This window comes from Onychostruthus taczanowskii, unplaced genomic scaffold (assembly GCF_017590055.1).
Source record: "Onychostruthus taczanowskii isolate IOZ18803 unplaced genomic scaffold, ASM1759005v1 scaffold38, whole genome shotgun sequence".
Lineage (NCBI taxonomy): Eukaryota > Metazoa > Chordata > Aves > Passeriformes > Passeridae > Onychostruthus > Onychostruthus taczanowskii.
This window is the reverse complement of record NW_024501237.1, coordinates 7,777,988-7,799,592: the sequence shown is the minus strand read 5'-3', so window position 1 is coordinate 7,799,592 and position 21,605 is coordinate 7,777,988. Positions and strand designations below refer to the sequence as shown.

General features: G+C 44.9%; 1 protein-coding gene across 1 annotated transcript in view; it reads right to left on the bottom strand.

Moving 5' to 3' along the window:
* Positions 1-17,527: 17,527 nt before the first annotated feature.
* RNF150 (ring finger protein 150) overlaps positions 17,528-21,605 on the bottom strand; it is a 113,543-nt gene continuing 109,465 nt past the window's right edge. The window contains exon 7 of the mRNA XM_041412009.1: positions 17,528-18,316. Coding sequence (XP_041267943.1) covers positions 18,285-18,316 — 32 coding nt within the window. The 3' untranslated portion in view covers positions 17,528-18,284. The remainder of the gene's footprint in view (positions 18,317-21,605) is intronic.

Sequence of the window (21,605 nt, the reverse complement as noted above, 5' to 3'; positions counted from 1 at the left end):
GACATTGGTTTGTCCCCTTCTAGAAGCTGTCAAATACCAAAGAAAAACCTGATGACCTAAATGGGTTTTTTTCTTCCCCATTTAGAAAATACTAATGACATTGGTTTGTCCCCTTCTAGAAGCTGTCAAATGCCAAAGAAAAACCTGATGACCTGTGGGTTTTTTTCTTCCCCACTTAGAAGCATTCATGGGCAGCAACTGTCTCAAAAGTCCACAGCTCATAGCTCTTTACAACTCAGCAACTGCAGACAAAATTAAGATTGAAAATAATGACCATAAAATATTGTACTTTGGGTTTTTTTTCCTGTAGAAGCACAGGAAAGACCAAAGTCTCTGTCATTGCATATTTTGTGATGTGGGATGGAGGCTTAAGCATTCAATCTCTAATATTTTACAAGTAATGTGGGAGAAATAGCTATTTTATATCTCAGAATTCAGCTTTTCTGGCAGCCTATCTATGCATGGAAGTTATATTTCTGTAGCCATGAAAAAAAGTCATAGAAATGCAAAACATTAATCAAGAAAGTTTAGGTGGAAAAGTTTTGAAGGCAATCTGGCACAACAACTTCAGGAAAGATTGGTTCAATTTTACATAAAATAATCACTAACCCTAATATATTTCAAAAGGAATATATATATATATACACACACAATGGAAAAATCTCAGAAATCAATTTGTTGACATCTGAGAGAAAAGCAGCCAGAAATACTTTTCTTTCTCTGCATAGCTTCCTGACTTATTTCATTTGTGGCTTGCTCTGAAAAGATGAATTACTCTCAAGGCAAAAAGAGACACAGAGCTTTTCAGAGATTGGAAAGTCATGTGTGTCTGGATCAGACTGATTTTTTTTTTTTCTTTCCTAAAAAAAGCAAGGAGGGGGAAGGAAGCAAGTTCTTGATACGGAAAGAAATTTCTGTAGAGATGAAGGCAATCGCACACTAACACAAACCCAGGTATTAGAACTAGGTGATTCTGAAGGTCTGTTTCAACACAAACCATTCTACAATTCTATTATTTTGGGTAAGAGAAGGCCCAGCTGTTGCTTGCATGTTTCAGCAAAGCAGTCACAGGCCTTCATGCCTATCTACATTTTTATAGTGTTTTCTTCTCTTACTAATTGATTTCTGGTGTATATAAATATCTCAAAGACAGGTGCCAAGTGTATGGTGCCAGACTCTGCAGTGGTGCCCAGTGAGAGGACCAGAAGTAATGGCCAAAACCAAAACCACATCAAGTTCCAACTCAACGTGAGCATGGCAGAACACTGAAACAGGCTGCCCAGGTAGGTTGTGGAATCTCCCTCTCTGGAGACCTTCCAAGCCCACCTAGATACATTCCTGTGTAACTTGCTGTGGGTGACCCTGCCTTGGCAGAGGGGCTGAACTACATGATGTCCAGAGGTCCCTACAAACCCTGAAGTCTTAGGTTACAATGTAAGATGTAACCAAAAGTATGTGTTCTATCACCATCTACATAAACTGTTGAGACAGACGGACAGTATTCTTTATCTTCTCCATGTGTCAGCTGTGATAACTCCCTCCGGTTGCTGTCTTAGCTATGGGACCATCAAGGTCTCCCAGCATGACTCAGAATTACATAATCTCAGTGTGAAATGCTTCACCCAAGGGGAGGAACCAAACATTTCTTCTTGGATATAATCTGAGAGGTGGAACATCACAGGCAGCACTACCCACTGGATTCCCAGAGGACAAGAGCTCATTACCCACCATTGGACCTCCAGAAAAAAACCCAGATTTTTCTACAGGATCACTGCTTTAACAGAAACACATCCATCACTCCAACAGGACTGTAGCCTCCATTTAATTGGATTGCTACCACCACCCTGATGAACAGGGGGTCAGGTCGTATTCTGACAGTGTCAGTTAAGGCCAGTGTTTATGTACTATTGCGTTTATTTTAATTTTTCTATTAAATTGTAGTTCTGACTTGCGATCTCCCACTGATCTGCTTTGAAACTAGTACACCTAAAAATTCTGTGATTCTTTGATTGTTTCTGTAAAAAAAGATGGTGTAGTTGAAAATGCCTCTTGGAGTCAAATCTTCAAGATTCAACGGCTGGCTCTAAGCTTTAGACCCCAACTCTGATTATGCCTGCAAAAGTATCTAACACCCTCTGTTCAAATCTGTGAGAGTCCTCAGTGTCCCCAGAAATAGAAAGGAAACTTCTGACACCTTCAGATATCAAACACAATCTGGGCTGAGAACAACACTGAAGGGATCTCTGAATCAGAGCCACCCTCGGTAATCATCTGTAATAGAGGACCATCAACAAAGTAAATTCCATTTAAGCTTAGAGTTGTGTCTTTCTGGGATTGAAATTAAGAAATAATGCCTTTCTAATGCAGAAGGACCTCTAGAGAGCATTTCTCTGCAGACTATCATCAGGATATTGAGACGGTAGTGTAGTCAGTCCATGACATTTAACATATACAAAAAATAGGAGGCCCAGTTACAGGTGGATAATGTGCAAAAGAGTTACACACTTGCTTCCACCACATTTCCTGTTAAAAACCAACCAAATAAAACCCCAGCCTAGACAATTTGTAGAGAGGCATTTACCTTCTGATCATCTCGATAATAAAGTGCCAGTACTAGCTCCAGAAAGCAGAAAAAAGCAGTGCTAAGGAAACATTGTTCTGAGCTGGTGAGGTTTTTGTAGGCTGGCTGCCAGCTCTAGGTCAATCTCTCAGCACTTCCTGCCTGCTTTTTAGCAGCAGAGTATCAAAGTAATTAGAGAAGGAGGAGAAAAAAGATAGGCAGGAAAAATAAATTAGTGAAATCTGGTAATCTGTTCAAAGAATGAAACTCCAGTGTAATGGATAACCTGTGTAATCATCCCAAAATAACTCCTCAGACACATTAAGAACAAATTCAACTTCTTCAAGCTTAGGTCTGAAAGTGAATTATATTGATCTGGATTAAGTGACTACTTTTTCCCTCTCAGAATAAGATTATGCTCCAAGGAATCCTTCACTTACAAATATAGTAGTATAAACACATGCCTCCCATTACCTAAATTTATTTTCATGTGTAGACCTGTGTTTTGAAGAAGGACAAAATTAAAAATTATTGCAATTAAAACTACTTTCAAATGATACTTTAGCAGCTGCATCTCAGTTCATGAACATGGGAGCAGAAATAATTACAAGGTTTGGGGATTTACCTTTGATTACCAATCAGTAGACCTCAGAGCAGAGTGAAAACAGTGACACCACGGGGAAAAAGCCACAGGCTTCTACCTGGTGCAAATCAAATTTATGCTGGTGTATTTCAGATGTGTCTCTGGACTACCATGATCTATATTTGAAATGTTGTATTTTGTGTCCACATGTGCCAATATGGACAGTCTCCCTTTCTACTAATGGCCTTTATAACCAGGGGTGCCCACATTTTTGTTTCCAGGTGTTTACCCACATGTTCACATTGAAGTTTGTGGTCTGGTAATGGCCAGAATTGTATAAAATATCTGTAGGATATTTTCTTGGGGGAAATTTTCATTAATGTCTCGCTTTGCTCTATTGTCTGTGGCCCTGAAATATTAATTCAATAAAGCTGCACTGCCTGCTTAACAAATTACATCTTTCAAACTTATTTATGAGGGATGACAGATGGGGCTACTGTGCATGGGAACAATGATGGATGGTGGGAGCACATTACAACACCAACATGGCACAAAAAATTAGTTTTTGATTATTGAGAAGGAAGAGGCCTCTCCTAGCACAGATAAACTGCTCCACTCCCCATTATCTGCTGCACCTTCATTGTCCTCATTGCAAGAGGAAGGACTGGCAAATCAGGGAAACATTATTGCTAATTTGCATTTAACCAGCTTATAAAAATTCATGTACTAAAGCTCAGAGGTTGTGAAAAAATACTTATTTACAAATCACTTGGCAGAAATATTTTCTTTCTCATAACATATATTTGAGTGGTAAGCAGCATCAGAGAAAAATTGAAACACTTCATCCCTTTGAATGTTTAAACCTCTTTTTAACAATTACATTAGTTCAGACAGCAGCCAGGTCACTTCCATGGGCTTTGCTGTGCTGCTTGATCCACAGCCTTGCCCTTGCTCCTTTGAATCTGGTTTTCAGAGTTCATTAAGCAATCTACCCACCCCCACCTGTGCATCCTCTTTGTGAGGCATATCGCTGTTCTCTCACCTCTCTTCAATCTCCAGTAGCACCTAGGCCTGGGTAAAAGCTGGAAAAGGGAGGCCTCTCCACTTAGCATGAAAATACAGCTTTCTATGTCACTGTGAACCAGGGATACCCAAAGACAGGGCAAATCAAGCTGCGCCGTCTTCTCTCACTGAGGCACATAAAGCTTTTTTCACTGCAAAGTGAGGGAGGTGCATTTGGAGAGGAGTTATCCTTCCTCTGCAAGAAATGGAAACCTTTGCCTGGCAAAAGAGGGATCCAGGAGAGCATGTTGCACATCCTGACTGTTCTGCATGCTGTCTTAGGATGCAAATGCAAGATATGGCTGGGGGTGTGTATTCTATGACCAACTGTTAAAATCAGGTGAGGCAGTTTGTTTTATCTCTTCCACAACCCATCCTCCCTCCAGGGAAATATCTTCTGTTAATGGGCCATTGAGTCTCACTGCATGACTGATAAAATTACATAGTCTCATTATGAGATGCCCCACCCAAGGGGAGGAGCCAAGTATTCCTACCTGGAGATAATCTGAGACTTGGAACACCACAGGCAGCCTTTTCTACTGGATTCCCACAGGAACACCAGGCCCATCTACACCACCACTGCACCTTCAGAGGAAAACTACCCCCTTTCTACAGGATCATTTGTTTCAACAGAACCACATCTGCCACTGCAGCAGGACTGCAGCCACCATTCAGTTGGATTGCTACCAACACCCTGACCCTGTCAGGTCGTATTCTGACTCTGTCAGTGTTGTTTTATATTACTGTTGTTTTATAAAACAATATATTTATTGTAATAATATATATATTACAATGTTGTTTTATAAAAATAAAAATTTTTATTTTCATTTTTCCTAATCAAGAACTGTTATTCCTACTCCCACATTTTGCCTGAGAGCCCTTTAATTTCAAAATTATAATAATTTGGAGGGAGGGGGATTACATTTTCCATTTCAAAAGAGGCTCCTGCCTTCCTTAGCTGACACCTCTCTTTTCGAACCAAGACACATGCCTAGCAGCTGAGTATCAGGCTTGGAGGCAGTGCTCGCTCATCTGTGAGACTCAGCAAGCTGAAAAGAAGGTAGCTCCTCCATGCGTCAGTGACCTTAAATTCCAAACAAGTGAGGCAGTGAGCTCAGGAGGAAAAGAAGAACCTCTGTGGGGGCAGAGAACCTGTTCCTACAGAGACAGCAGCCATCAGTCAGGACACTCCTGCAGCACTACTGTGTGTCAATGTGACCCCTTTTCTTATGGGTGTCCCCCAGCCCTCCCACCCACTGACTCAGGCAATACCATGGGTCAGTCTTTAAAGGATGATCACAGGGAATGATGCCAGGGATGTCATCCCCATGACCATCAGCTCAGCTGGATGCAGAGGCACATCCATGCCATGGAGGCATCAGGACCTCCGACAGGGGGACCCCAGAGCTGTTTGTTTATGTGATTTCACTTTCTTGTGCCCACCAGAGTGGTGATGTGCAGGGAGAAAGTGATTACTTTTGAGGTGGAAAAGCTATTTGGAGGATGTACCTGCAGAGAGCATTCTGCTGTGCTGCATCAAGCATGATGAGGTCTGTCAAAGAGTCACATTTCCTTCCTCTTTTAAAGGAGAGCACTTCAGAAATATCAGGCTTTCCCATCTCTTCCTTGTCATTAATAGCAACTTTGATTAGCTACTAGCCCTAGCAAGACATCTTTTCATGTAGCTTAACATACACACTACCTGAGAACATGTATAGAAAATCTTATTTACTTGAATGGATGACTCAAGGATTATGTGCAGGGACAGTGTGCTCATCCATAATTCTGTTGTTTTGGTCCTGACTCCCAGTATTCTGGGCACTGGTGAGGAGCTCACAAGGGGATGTGAAGGGACTGCCAAAGCTGCAGCAAAGCAATGCTCCCTGCCTGGCACACAAAGCAGACCAATTTACTGGACAGGGTGTTGGCATGCCTACTCTTGTCCTTGATGATTCTAACAGCTTGGACACATCTGAGTATGCCTTTTCTTCTCCCCTTGCCCATATGGGTAGCAGCCTTTGGCTGAGTCCCATCTAAGAAATCAGAAACAAGGAACAAAGACTTTTCCAGAATTAATTAAAGGGAACAGGTAACTCTGCCAGCAAAGCATTATCTGGCAATAGCTGTGCCAGATCACCAGTGCCCAATCTGCTCACTGTCAATTCATTCCCTTGTTTATCCAGATGAGGCATTTCAGATCTGCCTCTACTGCCCTTGGACCACAAACCATTTGGCGTGCCTGGCCCAAGGGACATGTGGCCACCACAAGCTGCTGCTACAGTGGTTCAACCTGCTCTGGCACCACATCAGTTTTCAGAGATATAAGATTCATTTTATTTATTTTCCAAGGTCCTTGATGGTGCTGTTACCAGATGCTCTTTCAGGTACAGCCTCAGCACCTGCAGCAGACAGATGTTTCTGGCACTGGGATGTTCTTCCCTGCCTTCATCAGCACCTCCGTCCCAGTTCCCCAGCTAATCACAGCTCAGAGATCAGCTGCTTGTCCAATGCATTGGAATACACTGCGCAACTGGTGCTAGAGGGAGATTTTAACTGCATCAGTAGTGGTAAAGCGGATCTGTCCCTTTGGGCAAGTGAAGCTCCTCCTGGCAAGGGGCTTTCCACACTCCTCTGCCTGACAAGCTCCCACAGCTGGGCACAGGCACCGTGGCTGATCCTCCACTATGTCCCTGGCTTATGGTTGTCCCCAGACCATTCCTACTTCCACACAGCCCAGGGTCACAATACCACATTGCCCTCAAGGACAAAAGATTTTTCCAGGTACAACTGTCCACTTTTAATTTCTGTCCAGAATAATTTCTCATTCTTCAAGAAGGGGCACACTGCATTTCGAGCCAGACAGTCCCTCTATCCCTTTGCTAATTATATACTTTCCTGGGGAGGATAAAGAAATCTGTTTCTGCATTACCTCTAACAGTTTGGGGGTTTTTAATACTCACTACCCATAAAATTTATCATATATTTACTTATTTTTAAAAAGTCCAGCTCCATAGTTAAGATCAGGAGCATATCTGGACATACCTAGAATTGTAAAACTTCCTCGTTAATCAGCCAATGACTTTGGCTGGGCTGACATTTTCCTGGCTATTTTTAGAGTATGACTCAGATGCTGCGCTACGGAGCCGGCAGAAATCCCTGTGGGCTGATACCAGAGCCTCATTCAAAGCTGTGCTGAAGCATCACTTGAGAGGGAAAGGGACTCAAATAGGCAAAGGATTTTGTTCACCTGCCTTTGGACTTTCTTTAGAAAAGCAAGTAAACATGGAAAACAAGATATTAGGGCAACATAAGGGGATATTAGGAACTGAAAGGGAAATTGTCTTACCTGGCTCTGACAGGAATTTTTCCTACACATTTTTTGGCTGGTGGATAAAAACACCGGGCCTTATGAGTGCCTGCTCCTAGATGTGCTGCTGAAAACCCAGAAGACACATTTTAAGGCTTTTTTCCACAGCCAGTCCTATGAGTATTTAACTGAAGCCTGTTTCCCTGCCTGTGTGAAAATCTGTAGCACAAGTCTCAGCTCCCACCTGGCCTTATGACCATTTGTTACTGTGAAGAGAAGACCGACAGAAATGATTAATGACTGTTTGGTAAGATCCAAGGGCACAGATGGATCCTGGGGTTGGGGGGAGAAAATGGGGATGCAGGAAGAAAGGCATCAGTCTTTTGTGGTCTGCCTTGTTCTCATTAGTAACTGTTATGTGTCACTTCACAGAGGGCTGATGGAGTAACTTTGGGTGCTTGTTTTTAAATCCCTGTGTGGCCTCCAAGACCTGCCTGTTGAAGCAGCATATCACTGGAGAAGAAGCTATTCCTGTGAGCCAGGTTTCTCTTATGAAGGATGATGCAACCTGAGTCCTCATCAATCAGCTTTAATGCAAGTTAAAGTAGTCAAACCTTCCCATGAAAAAATTCCCTGGTTCTTCCAGTCACTGGATTTTATTTTTAATTTTAATTTTTTTTTTCTTTCTAATAGCAGAATATATATTTGGCCTGAAGTGTAATGACACTTTGCTGCATCCTGAAAAGAAAGAATCTAAATTGTTACATGTTACTTCAAACCAGTAGCAAGGCATCTCAGTGCTCAGCCTGGATGTGGGTACCTTGGCAGCTCTGTGAGGGTGTTGAGGCCAGGAACCCACCCTCCAACTTTTGAAGAACCTGACCCTCTCTTTACCCTGAAAAAGGAAGAAATAAAAGCTATTTTAGCAGAATCTTCAAAGTAGGTTGTTCTAGTGCACACAGCAATGGTGCTTAGGGAAAGGTTGAACTGTGTCCTACCACTCAGCTCTCACACAGATTCTGTGTCACCTGGGTTTGCTGGGCTACTGATTATAGTCATGTATTAACTAGGGCTTGGAATTAAAAAAAAATGCTTTCCACTACAGCTCTGTAACACACCATAATTAAAATTAATAATTTACTTATTGTCATGGTGCTACTGATCCCACCACACCTTCCCTTGTGCTATCCAAGTCTCATCACCTTGGTCCCTGGCTTGCTTTGGGATGCCAGGCTGTTTATCTCCCTAGCAGAAGCAGGGTTTTCCTTCATTTCTTTCCCTCGTAGCTAGACATGTTCTGATTTTATTTCATGTGTGAGCTCCCTACTGGCACTGGGGTGGGAGGGAGCTGGCTGAGCCCGTGGCAGGGGCAGGTGTTTTCCAGAGTCAGCAGCACTACATCGATTTCTGTCAGCCAATGACCTGGCACTCAGCCTGTCCAAGGAAATGTTACCAGTTGCTCCACAGTGAGACAGAAGACACTCACAGCACATACAACTGGGCATTGCAGTAATATACAGGAATGGCAGAAATGCCTGGACCCCATCAGCCAACAAGCGAAAAGCAGAACGCTTTAAGCCCTAAGGAGATTTTGTCATTGTTTGTTTCCATCCTATAATTATTTTAATTCTAGTTAGTACAACTACAAACATTATTTGTGGCGCCATCATCTTAAGCAGTAGAAAATCCCACAGATCAATAGGATATTGCATTATGTTATTTCCTTTCATTCCTTTTAGGTCTCACATCTTCCATGCCTTTATCTCAGGCAGAAATAAATAACGACATAACTGTTTTCTGCAATGGCATTTTACACATCCCTTAAGCTTTCTCTACAAAACAAACACCCATTTTCGTATCCATCTTTAATGGGGGTAGAAAGTGCTTAGTATCCTAAAGTATTTATGACTCTCTAGGTGCTTCTTATAGGAGATATTGGATATTGAACTGACTAGAAGTGCTCAAAGCAGACAGAACACTAGCTAACATGAAGCCCAGTGTGATTTCCATCTCTGTCCCAGGAACCAGCTCTGAAGGCAGCCATGGCTCCTCTGCCCAAGGCAGCTCCCCAAGAGGAATTGCAAAAAAATCTCCAATCAAAAAGCCCCACCATACTTCAAATGCATTCATATACATCCTAGAGAACCATCTTACTCCACCATTTTTTTTGGTGGTAATCAAATACCAGGCCAGAGTTGCCTGAGCACAGCCAGCACAGAAGGTTGTTGCTGCAGAAAATAGCTCCTCCTGTGTGATCAGAATATGAACAGCTGAGAACTTGCATTAAAAGCAGAGAACAAAAAAAAATGCTCTGCAAAATACAGCAAAGCAGCAAGGCTGCCTTTGACCAGAAATATGCTGCCAGCTCGTGGCCAGGGTACCTCACAGGGACACTGCAGAGAGGACTCCTGCCCTTATCCTTCATGGACTAATTAAAATGCTTTCAAGAGACTGCTCCCTTCAAAAGAAAAAGGGACTGTTGGTTTAGATGATGCTTATATTTATCTGGTTTCTCAGATGTGTGCATCAGCAGCAGTAGGCCTGACTGGTGGGGTGGGAGGGAATTTTCTCTTGTGCCAGGACAGCAGAAGGAAGATGAACCTTTCCACATGGCCTCAGGATCTGCATGGAGGAATTGGCACTTCTCTGCCAGCTTCAGTGGTTGCATCAGCAGCACCAACTCTGGGCCCAGTGGCACCACTCCTCTGCAGCACAAGGAACAAGCTGGGCAGCTTCCTGGGATTGCTAGCACTGGCACAATAAAGCTACAGCCGTTCGTGTACATTTTCTAAGTTCCTTTCCCAGTTTTCTTTTCACACCTGTTCCATGAACACATGCACCCAGAATCACCCTGGAGTTCCTTGCATACACGAAGCCAAACACTTGTTGAGATGAGCACATGGGATGTGCTACCTACTGCACGCTGAGCCATCATTGCCTGGCCTTCCTGCACTTTCCCCTCTCCAAGCCACTGCTCCTGACATAACTCAGCAGCCTCTTCTCCCTCCCCAGTCAGTTCTCTTGCAACAACCTCATCTCACTGCCACATGCACATCCTGCCCCTTCTTTCCTCCTCCTCCTTGCTTCTGCTTTGCAAGCTGAACTGCATCGTGTCAGGTATCGTACATGTATCAGGTTCTTTTTAAATACCCTGCATTACTGTAGCTATTTTAAAGGGGAAATTCTTTAAAGCACATCTTGTTTGCAGCTGTTTTCATGTGGTGATTTGCCACGTGACAAGCCAAAGTCAAGGAAACACAGCAGTAATGGAGAAAAGGCAGGGAAGGAGGGAAAATACTCCTGAGCATCAATGCAGAAGCTTCTGCAGAAGCATTACCCAAGGAATAGATGACCTGATTGCAACCTCTCTGAATGGGAGTCAGGAATAATTCCTGTGGAGTTGGAACATCAAACTGGGACTGACCAAGAGGCTGGAGGCTGAAAACTCATAGAAAGGATTAGAAATTTAGAGGACAACATCTATCATCATGTACTAGAGATGTGGAAAACAAAGGTACCCAGCTGGCCTGAAGGCAGCTCACAGATCTGGCTCCTGCTCCTCATCTTTCACTGATCTTGATGTAACCTGCCCTGGGGGTCTGTCCTGCTGAGATGCTGCCCCAGCCCGAGCTGCTGGTCTTCTTTGGCCACCAGCATCCCTTCAGCAAGAAAGTCCCAAACAGCACCTCCCACACAGCCCTGCTCAGCTTGTGCTTTCACAGCTTATAGCTGTAGTCCAGGACAATCAATTCACAGTTCCAATGGTTTTCATTAAAAAGCCCCAAAAAACTCAAACACCTCTTCCTTAACACACCCACCCACCATGCTCAACACTGAATCCTCCCTTCAGCCAGCTTACCCCTGAAATCTTCATTATAAAAATAAGTATTTTAACAGGTTGCTTTCAAAAGGTTTTCCTTTTTTTTTTTTTTTTTTTTTTTTTTTTTTTTTTTTTTTTAAAGAGGTCAGCAGTGTCACCGCATTCTGAACAGTAAAAATGGAAGCATGGACTCTGAGCTTTAAACACTAATACAAGCTCTCCATCAGGTCCTGCAGCTTCTGTACCCCTTGTTCAGTTTCAGAGGATCATAGTCCTCTAAAAAGGAGTAACAAATGTAGTGAGAAAGGAGCAACAGGGGGGCAACACTAACAGTAAAGTATTAAAAGTAAGGATAAAAAAAAGAAAGGAAAAGCTTTTGGCTCTCTGCTTATCAGCAAGCACTGCAAACAAAAAGGCAGAAGCAATCTGTGTTTCCATCCAAGTTTGAAGAAAAACAAGACAGATAATGTTTCCTAACACCAGCAAGAATAGCCATATTTGGGAAAGTTTCTGGCATTACAACCAAGGGCAAACCAAAATAAGATGACAATTCTTCTGCTAGAAAGTCAAAATCATTTTCATGCTTTGCGTATAGTTTGTATTTAACGTGTCACTTGTGTGGAGTCAGTCTTCATATCCCTGAGAGGGTCAAATACATTTCTGAATTGCTCTGATGAATATCTCCAGTGCCTGAGGAGTGAGACTGAGTGCCATTGATTTGCCTTGTTCCTTTGCTGGTGAGGTTTTATCTCAAGGGATGTGATCTCGCTGCTGCACACAATTATCATTTTTAACAGAGGAGAGAGAGAAATTCTTATGGTCAGAATGAAGCTGCTTTGCCACTGATGGAGCTTGATGGCCAACAAAATGCATGTAGAGCACTCAGAAAATAACCATCACCCCCCAGCCATTCCTGTTTCCATGCCCTTGGCTGGTACATTGGACACTGTCAGCGATTTGCCCAAGCTAAGCAGGACCCCAGCTCAGAGTAATGCTCCCCCCTCACCTTGACAAGGAGCCAAACTCAAGAGAATCCCCCACCCCAAGTTATTTTGTGTAAAAGAAATATGGCCTTTTATTACATAATCAGGAATGCAAAACAAACCCCAGGAAAGTGAAGGGTCCTATGTAGCAATGCACAGGTGCACTCAGGGAGCATTTTAGACCATGAGCTGGTGGCAGGGTTTAGCCCCACTTGTCAATTAAGTATCACACAACTGTTTGCTCGCTCCTTGTCATTCCCAGTGGGTGGAGGAACAGAATAGGGAATGAAAAAAAAAAGTAAAAAAAAGTAAGACCCCCTTCCCCCAATCCTTTGTGGGTTGAGATAAGAACAGTTTAATGACTGAAATGAATTAAAATAATAATGAAAATACATTTTAAAAATTAAGAAAAAGAGTTGATGCATGATACAATTGCTCACAACCCACTAACAACACTCATCCTGTCCCCAAAGAGTGGCTGGCCCATTCCTGGGTAACTCCTCACAGTTTATATCCTGGGATGATTTTCTATAGTAAGGAACATCCTTTTGACCAGTTTGGCTCCACCATCCTGGCCATACTCCCTCCAAACTTTCTGTGTACCTCCTCACTGGCAGAGCATGGGATACTGCAAAGTATTTTATTTAGGGTAAGCACAGCCGAGCAACAGCCATCCCATCAGTGTATTACCAATGTTATTCTCACATTAAACCCAGAACACAGCATTGACCAGGCACTTGGAACAAAATTGACTCTATCCCATCTGAAACAAGGACAGCTGGGCAGACTACTCCAGTAAGGAACAACCAGCTTCAGGGAAGAAATACATTTTTCCTACCAGTCAAAGAACAGGCAAGTCCTTAACACCTTGAAGATCAGGGCCCCAGCATTGCTCTGAGTCTTTTTCTTCTATCAAAAAGAAGGTGAACAAAGCCAAAGCACATCAAGCAAAAGGTAAACAAGCAAGCAGTACTCCCCTTCCAAAGGCTCAGTGGGTCCATACCACCAGCCCCCAGAGGTACTGCAGATGGCAGGCCCTTCCAGCCTGCAGAGCATCTCCCTCCCACACACCCGGCTCAAGCAGGAACGGCCCCAGCTGGTCATTGCTGACATGCATCTGGGCAATTTGGGCAGCTGCTTGTATTGAAGACTTTGCTAAAGCAAAGAGAGAATTGTGGGGTTTTTTTTTGTGTGTGTGTGTGGTTTTTTTTTTCTTTAACACTAATGATCCTTTTTAAAGCAGCTGAAAGTCAGTAGGGGTCAATTTTCCGTAGGAAAATCCCCTGTTCCATTGTCCTTTAGGACAATCAATTTTAAGCCACCACTCTCACCAAAGCAGCACTGTGTAGCCAACACACCTCTGTGCAGTTCTCCTCACCTTCTCTTTGGTATTTTCTGACTCTCACACTCAAGCCAGGCTGAAAACAAACTCGTCTCATGCCTGCCTGGGTGTGAATAACCTCCCCTGCTCCCAGGCAGCGCTGCTGGCAGGAGGGAGCTGGTGCCAAGCACCCCTCTGCTGGTGAATGAATCCCCAAGGCTGGGAGGATGAAGTATTTCACACCCTGAAGCTGTACTGCCAGCCTCTGTTGTACCTCGGAGACATGAAACAGCCTGGAGAGGAGCTGTGGTGGCTGAGCTGATGAGTGGCACTGAATTAGATCTGGTGGAATTGTGTCCAGTAAATGTGTCCATGTAGAGAAGGAGGCCTCTCATGGTTGGGCTGACATAGGACGTGGGATCCAGTATGCTACAATAGGCATCATGCTCTAATTTGGGATTTTACCTGCCTCAAAATTCCACTCCCATCTGAGTGCAATTCCCAATGCAGGGCGACTCTGGCAATTCATGTCTGGACCTGTTCCTGCACAGTCTGATCCATAGCCCAAGCCATGCAATAATAACTTGCTTTTAAATGGTTTAAGTGCATGCACAAGCAGAAATTTAACCAATTTACTTTAACCACATCTTTTAGTCAAAGTGTAGATGAAATGTGCAATTTCCTTCCCCCATGGGATCAGGTTGTGGTGGAGGCTGCAGTGCTGGTCTCCAGTTCCACTTTTGTCCCTTTTCCTGCTGAAGCCACTGTCGCCAGGTATCCTGGCTGGGTTTTACTTCGTTTTCCCTGGGGTAGCAGTTCTGCTCCCCTCCAACAAATCTGCTGGCTACTGGACAAGACACAGCTTTCCTGGGCTTCAATTCAAATACACCCTGGGTGACCCGGGGAATCCCACCAAGAAGCTGACAAGGGCTAATTGCATCTTTTTAATTAAGTGACCTGCTGCCCATACCGCAGGTGCTGTGCTGCTCCAGAACATGTAGCTACTCAGGCCCAAAACTGGAGGGGATGGTTTGGTGGCTTCCTGTGCTTCCCCTCCACTACGATGGACACGGACGGAGTTCCCTGGGCTGCGCGCAAGGGGGAGCGTTCCAGGGAGAGCAGAGAAACCCTCCACAGTGGGACTTTTCACTTGTTTTACACGGTAAATGGTCACTGACGTGGCTCAATAAATAAAGCCAGGCGCGGGTAGGGCGCCCGAGGCTGGGCGACAGATTCGCGAGGCGGGAGAGCCTCCTGCTGGAGAGACACGGCGTGGGATGCAAGATGCGGGATGTAGGATGCAGGGAGCTGCCTCTGCCCGCTGTCCCCATGGAGCGACAAACACCGCTTACCGCTCATTTTTTGAACCACTCTCTTAATTCTTGAGGCTGCGCCCCTGCTTCCCTTCCATCTTCTCCAGCCGTTATTCCTTTGCCTCCAGGGGCTGAAGCTTGGCTCCCATGGGCACCTCTGGAGGAGCCCCGGGATATCCAGGTGGGGGGCACTGCTCATCCTCAGGGCTGGGACATGCAAGTAATATCCAAAACCCATGGGAGTGGGGAGTGTTTCTGGTGTGATGCTGGGCAATACCTTGGCTGTGTTTCTTCCACGGCGTTTGTCTCCATCCTCCTTTCCTGACATTGTGCTCTGCCTGGGGCTCCGTGCCATGCAGTTAAGGAAAGGGCAATGATCTCTGGAGAAAGGCAGCAAGGACATAGAATCATAGAGCTATTGAATTGCTAAGGTTGGAAAACATCTCTAAGATCATTAAGTCCAACCACTAATCACCACTGCAAAGCCCACTGCTAAACTGTGTCCCTGAGTGCCACATCTACATCCTTTTGAACCCTTCCAGGGATGATAATTCCACCGCTTCCCCGGGCAGCCTATTCCAATGCCTGACCACCCCTTCAGCAAAGAAATTTCTCCTACCACCCAATCTAAATCCCTGCTGCAACTTCCTGCTGAAGTAATTTCCTTTATCCTGTCACTCATTGCCTGGGAGAAAAGACCAAATCTCACCAGGCTACACTTTCCTTTCAGGGAGTTGTAGTGTGTGATAAGTTCTTCCCTGGGCCTCCTTTTATCCAGGATAAAACCCCCCAGCTGCTTATCATAGGACTTGTGTTCCAGACCCTTCCCCAGCTTTGTTGCCTTTCTCTGGTCACACTCCAGCACCTCTATGTCCTTCCTGTAGTGAGGAGCCCAAAACTGAACGCATGCTAAGGCATGGAACAGCATCCCACAAAGTAAGACTCTGAGCTTAGCCCCTGCAGCCAGGCTGCACTTACACTTGCTTTAGCAGTTGAACTTGATGGTCTTAGAGCTGTTTATGAACCTGAAGAATTATATGATTCCATAATATTTTTATAATAATTTTTAAAACGAGGTGCAGCATAAAGGGAGGTGATTTGTCCTGGTGTTATTCCTTTGTAGGTGTCTGCTCCCAGCCCTGATTGAGTCAAAGTGGGTTGCTGGTTGAAGCCAGCATGGCTACCCCAAGCAGGGACAGAGGAACAACTTCATCTGAGCTCTGGGTTCCAACAGATGAAAGCTGGGGCTCTGCCAACACATTGAAGGCATTACCACTGCCAGATGGCTGCTCTGTCCCTCTGCCATGATGGACATGCTTCCTAGCTGGAACAGGAGCAGGGACATCTGCCTGGGTTTCAGTCACCAGGAATTGCTGCTGGCCTCCCTGTGCAAGCTTGCCTTTGCTCTCAGGTGAGAGGATGGACTGTAAACCCAAACTACAGATGCAGATGTCCAGAAGGATGTCCAGAGGAGCCATGCAGCAGCCTGCAGTAGGGAGTGGCCCAGGCATGTAAGGGTGGTGACACTTTGCCCACTTCCACTGCTGCCAGGACTTGCCAGCAACTTGTTTGCACAGAGATCGAAGCTGTGCACTGATTTCCTGTAGCTGAATTCTGATAAATGCACTGGCTCATTAGATTTCTTTTGGGCCATGAAGTCCTATTCCCTCAGGGATGCCCCCAAACCTGATCTCCCTGTGTTAGAGAATTGCCTTCTCAGTATTTTTTTCCAGAGTGGCTTCCCGAGACCCAGCACAGGTGAATGCACCTCCTTTATGGGCACCCTAAAAGTGCATTTTCTTTCTTAGCATGGTTTGGATATCACGGGACCCTGCGTTGTATGTACTGCTGTGCAGTGCAAACCTGGATAAATTCCCTTTGAATGTCACATCCTCTCCAGGGACTGTGATGCATCTGAGTGTTACCTCCTTTAATCAGGGGAGCAAACAAAATTTGCCTTATTCCTTCTGGAAAAAAACCCACAAAGCAAAAAAGCACTGCTTTATTTCCATATTTTGACCAGAAATTCATTCCATATAGAGCAGAGAGTGATGTAACACGAGCTCCAAGTAGGTGCTTACATTCAGGCAGGAACTGCCTGACGCCCGTCGTTATTCACAGCCCTGGTGGCGTTGCCGGCAGCTCCGCGGGGCGCTGCCCCTCTGCCGCCAGCTGTGCGGTGTGCGCAGCTCACACAACATCTGCGCACAGCTGCCTGCCGAGGAAACCCGGCCCCGCTCCCCCCGGCCAGCCAGGAATTGCAGACAGGGAACAAAACAGCTGGCAGGCAGGGAGATGCGCGGGGAAGAGCGAGGCCGGATTTCTTGTCTAGCAAGACATAAATCGTCTTTCTAAAGGCAACCCAGGGTTTGTTTCGGTGTGGAGGGCTTCTGCCCTTGGAGCAGGGCTGGTGGGATGGGAGCGCCAGGCTGTGCTGCTGACAGGAGTTGAGACAAGGAATTCCCGGCGCTGCTGATAAAGCCACGTTAAATTGCAGGCGGTTTTCCTGCTCTGAGTCAGCTGCTGCCCCTCTGTCGTGGACAGAGCAAAGATGAACGGGGTGGGGGTGAGTGCACAGGAGCAAGGAGACAGCAGGGTCTGGGGAGCTGGGAGTGAACTGGCCCACAGCTGTTCCTGGGGGAATACAATCCAGGGCTCCAGCCGAACTGGCATGTTGTCATCTCGAAAGCGGCGCTGAAGAGGTGTGTGTGCTGGCGGCACCAGCCAGAAAGCAAAAAAGGTGCGCCAGGATGAGGGAAGTCTGGGACCCGTGGCAGGGCTGTAGCTTGAGCCAGGAGCTGGCTCCGTCAGGGATTTCTCTCTGCCTTCTTTTGCATCTACTGGAAAACTTTTCTGTATGTCTCTTAAATTACATTAAGGATTTTTACTGTGCCTCAAACTACTAGGAAGCAGCATACCTATGCTGGATGACACAAGAATCCCTGGGCTCTCCTCCTCCCCTTGCTCCCAGGGATGCACAGTGATGTCTGATAAGGCAAGGGAAGAGCAGCTGGATGACCCCTCACAACAGTGGCCCGACTCCCACTGAGGCACGGCACAACAGTCATCTTTTAAAGCTGTTTTAACACATCGTGCCGTGTCTGGGCTGAGGTTGCAGCTCTCCCTTGAGGTAGCAGAAGCATTTACCTCTCACACAGCTGCTGCTTTCTGTTTAGAAGCAGCTGAAGGGCAGAGAGGACCAGAGCAGTAAGGAGCTGGAGACACGTCACGAAGACCAGGCTGTCACTTGGGTCCCTTCCCACTGGTAACCTTTTGCCTCCTATGAATGCCAAAGTGTGCAGTGGCTGAGTTCAGGAAGAAACAGCCGACAAGTTTCACACATCAGGAAATTCCAGGTTTACACACACTGTTAGAAAAAACATATAACACAATAATCAGATTTGTTTTATTAAAAAACTTGCAATAAAATTCCTTGGAATTCACCATCTCAACATTGAGAATTGCAATATTTTACTAGTACGTAATAACACAGTCTCACATATTTACATTATAATCCTCTATTTAACAAAAATAGCCATGTTGAACTACTGATTAATGCTTCCAAGTATTAGCCTCAACATTTCGGTATTTCCCCCAGCTGAGTCACTGTCTATGCTCTTTAGCATTTACAGTATCTAACAGAGCAAAAAGGACACAAAATAATAAAAAGTATGTGTCTCATGATTTCAGGCAAATCCCTTTAAGATGGTAGTTCTCCGACTCCAACATTTTTCAAGAGAAATAAAGTGCATTGGAGAGGAAGATGTATACATTATAGAATGTCAGCAAAGAGTTAAAAGTTTATTTGCAAGACTGTACAGAAGGGAAAAAGGCAAAAAAAATCTTCACAAACTGCTACTGCACAGCTTTGGCAGCACATCGCAGGTAGCGGGGAAAGGGAGGGAATGAAAAAGCCAACTACAAGAAAAAGGATGGCCCATGCAAATGCCACGGTATGACTTTGCCATAACCTTTGGGTAGGTATTTCCCAAACCAAAGCTGCAGCATAGCCAGAGCCACAGTGCAGAAGTGTAACAACCCAGCATCCCCCCAGCTTGCTGAGCCTGCTGGCTCTGCCAGGCAGGGACAGAGAGCTGAAGCCTCCTGGTAAATCTGCTCCTGCTGTCCAGAGCAGGGCTGATTACTTTGGAGAATTTCACTGGGACAGACCATCGTCTCTCAACTTAATGAATTTATTTTGTTAAGCTGTGCACTGATCCATGTGGTATTTACTTCAGTTGGGATTTTAATTCCCTTTGTAACACTGGCATTTGCTGGTATAGCTCTGCTGCATGTGAGAAGAGACATGGCTAGCTTTGTAACTATCACTGAAAACCAGGATACTGCTGCTTTGTTCAGGAACTGCATATAAGTGGGATGCCACCTTTTTTTTTTTTTTTTTGGTTTGCTTATAAACTACTCTAAATAGAAATAATTCTCTTCTGGAAATGGATGGAATGTATATTTTGACAAGTACAAAACCGTTTTAAATGTTCACTAAAGACAAGGAACATCTTGGTATAAAAATAACAGACCCTCCCACCCACTGTCCCCTCTTTACATATCTGATTATAAAATGGTACAATCATTTCAGGTTCCTACTATGAAACAAGTATTGTGGATGGCATTACATACATATACAAAACATTTAGATATTTGACATCTGAAATAACTGTATACATTCAGAGCAAACAAGCATCTTGATGTGGCTATTGTGTTTAATGCTACTCAGGACAAAGAATCAAGAAATACACAAGAAAGGGAAAACGCTATTACTCCTTTTTTTTTCTCCCATTTCTTTTGCCATTCACTACAGAAAGAAATAACTTCCACCAATTCACAATTAAAATGTTGGAGAGAGACAAAATTAATTTCAGATGGAAAAATCATACATTGGCTTTTCATTCAACATTCACATCTTTCATTTCTTTATTTCTCCCTTTGAAATAGAGCTCCTGCTTAGAAGGGTGTTTCCTTGAAAAAGAAATGGGCAGATAAAGGGGCCAAGTGAGCGTCCAGCCCAGCGGGGTAAGTGGCACAGCAGAGGGGCAGCCCTCACCCTTGCCCTCACTCTCTGTCCCAGCCTGCAGCTGCCATCTGTTTCACAAACAAATTCTCCCTGAACAGTCCATCTGGCATTCCTCATTCTCTGAAACTATCAATTAGTTCAGGTAACATCTTGGTAAAATGAAAGCAGTGCTTATTTTCCCTATTTAAGAAGCCTGTGAAAGCTTTCCCTATTTAAGAAGCTGTGAACACCTCCAGCCTCGTTTTCCCTCAGCCCTAAACTACTCTACATTGTGTTTCCTGCTCACGCTAACCAAGCCGATTCACTGCCGTCATGCTGCCTGTGCCAAATACACTCACACATTTTTGCATCTACAAAACAAATGAGTCTGCATGGGCTCAGTGTTCATCAACAAAGTTCCAGTCCCAGGGTCAGCGCTAGCCATGAAGAAGCTTGGCTGTCCCCAACCCGCTGGAAGCCCATGACCTGCTTTTCACCAAGCCCTGGAGCTGAACTTGGGCAAGCTCCCTTCCCCTCTCCAACCTGCTCCGAGAGATACTGGCAGCACAAAACACAGGAGAGAAAGCAGCACTGTGCAAGTTTGATCCCATGATCTCCTTCCCCTGCAACAAATGCTCACCCTTGTACAAACACTTGTGAGACAGGCTGGGAAGGGACAGTCTGGATTTCTCTGCCATTTTAGTCCTGTGAAATGGATGCACCCCAACATCAGTGCTCTTCTTCCAATGACTTCCTTGGGATTTGATCCAGAGGTCATTAGTGAAATCCAAGGGACCACTTATCATATGTGATTTCAATAGTTTCCTTTTCCACATTGCCTCTATAAAGCCTTTTTCCTTGTGCCACAATTTCCCTCAAATAAAAGGCCTAAAAATGACAACTGCTTCTGATTTCACAACAGTACATACTCACATCAATGCACTTTTAAAGCATACATGTCAATTTAATTCTATGGAGTGCTTAAAGAATGAACTGCAGTGCTATGATAGTCCTGATCCTGGTTTTGGGGCTCTAAGCAGTCAGAAAATAAAAAAAACCCCAAACCCTCAGTAAGTGCCATATCTGTATCACCACCAGAATAGGTGAGCTGTGGGGAGGGGATGTAGACCTGAAGCCTTGCACATCTGCATGCACACATCAGGTGATTTGTGAGTGCAAAATTCTGCCTATGCATCCTACCCATTGAACAGACCTTTGGGAAGGCAGCATAGTGGAACCCAAGAAAATCCAGGTACACTCTGAGTGCAGTTTCTGTCTCACCAGGTTTTATCATGCAACCCAGCCTGAGTGATGATGAGCCTCACTAAGGCCAAATGTTTCTCCCACCTACCACTTGCTCATGGAAAAGAAAAGTGCTTCAGATAACAAGGCAGGAATTGCTGGGAGAAGCACAGGAACTTAATGACAGGAGTACCTTTACCTGGGAGCCCACACAATCTCCTGGCCACTGCCCCTGTGCAGGAGAGGCCCCCCACTCAGTCATGGCGCCAGCCTGCAGAATTGTATCCATGAACATTTGCTTGTCAGGGGGCTCTAGAGGACTTTGTTCTTTCCTGGCCGCATGCTAAAGGCTGCTCTCCCTTCTGAACAGCCAGTACTGCATCCCCAGCAGCTGAGCCCCACCTAC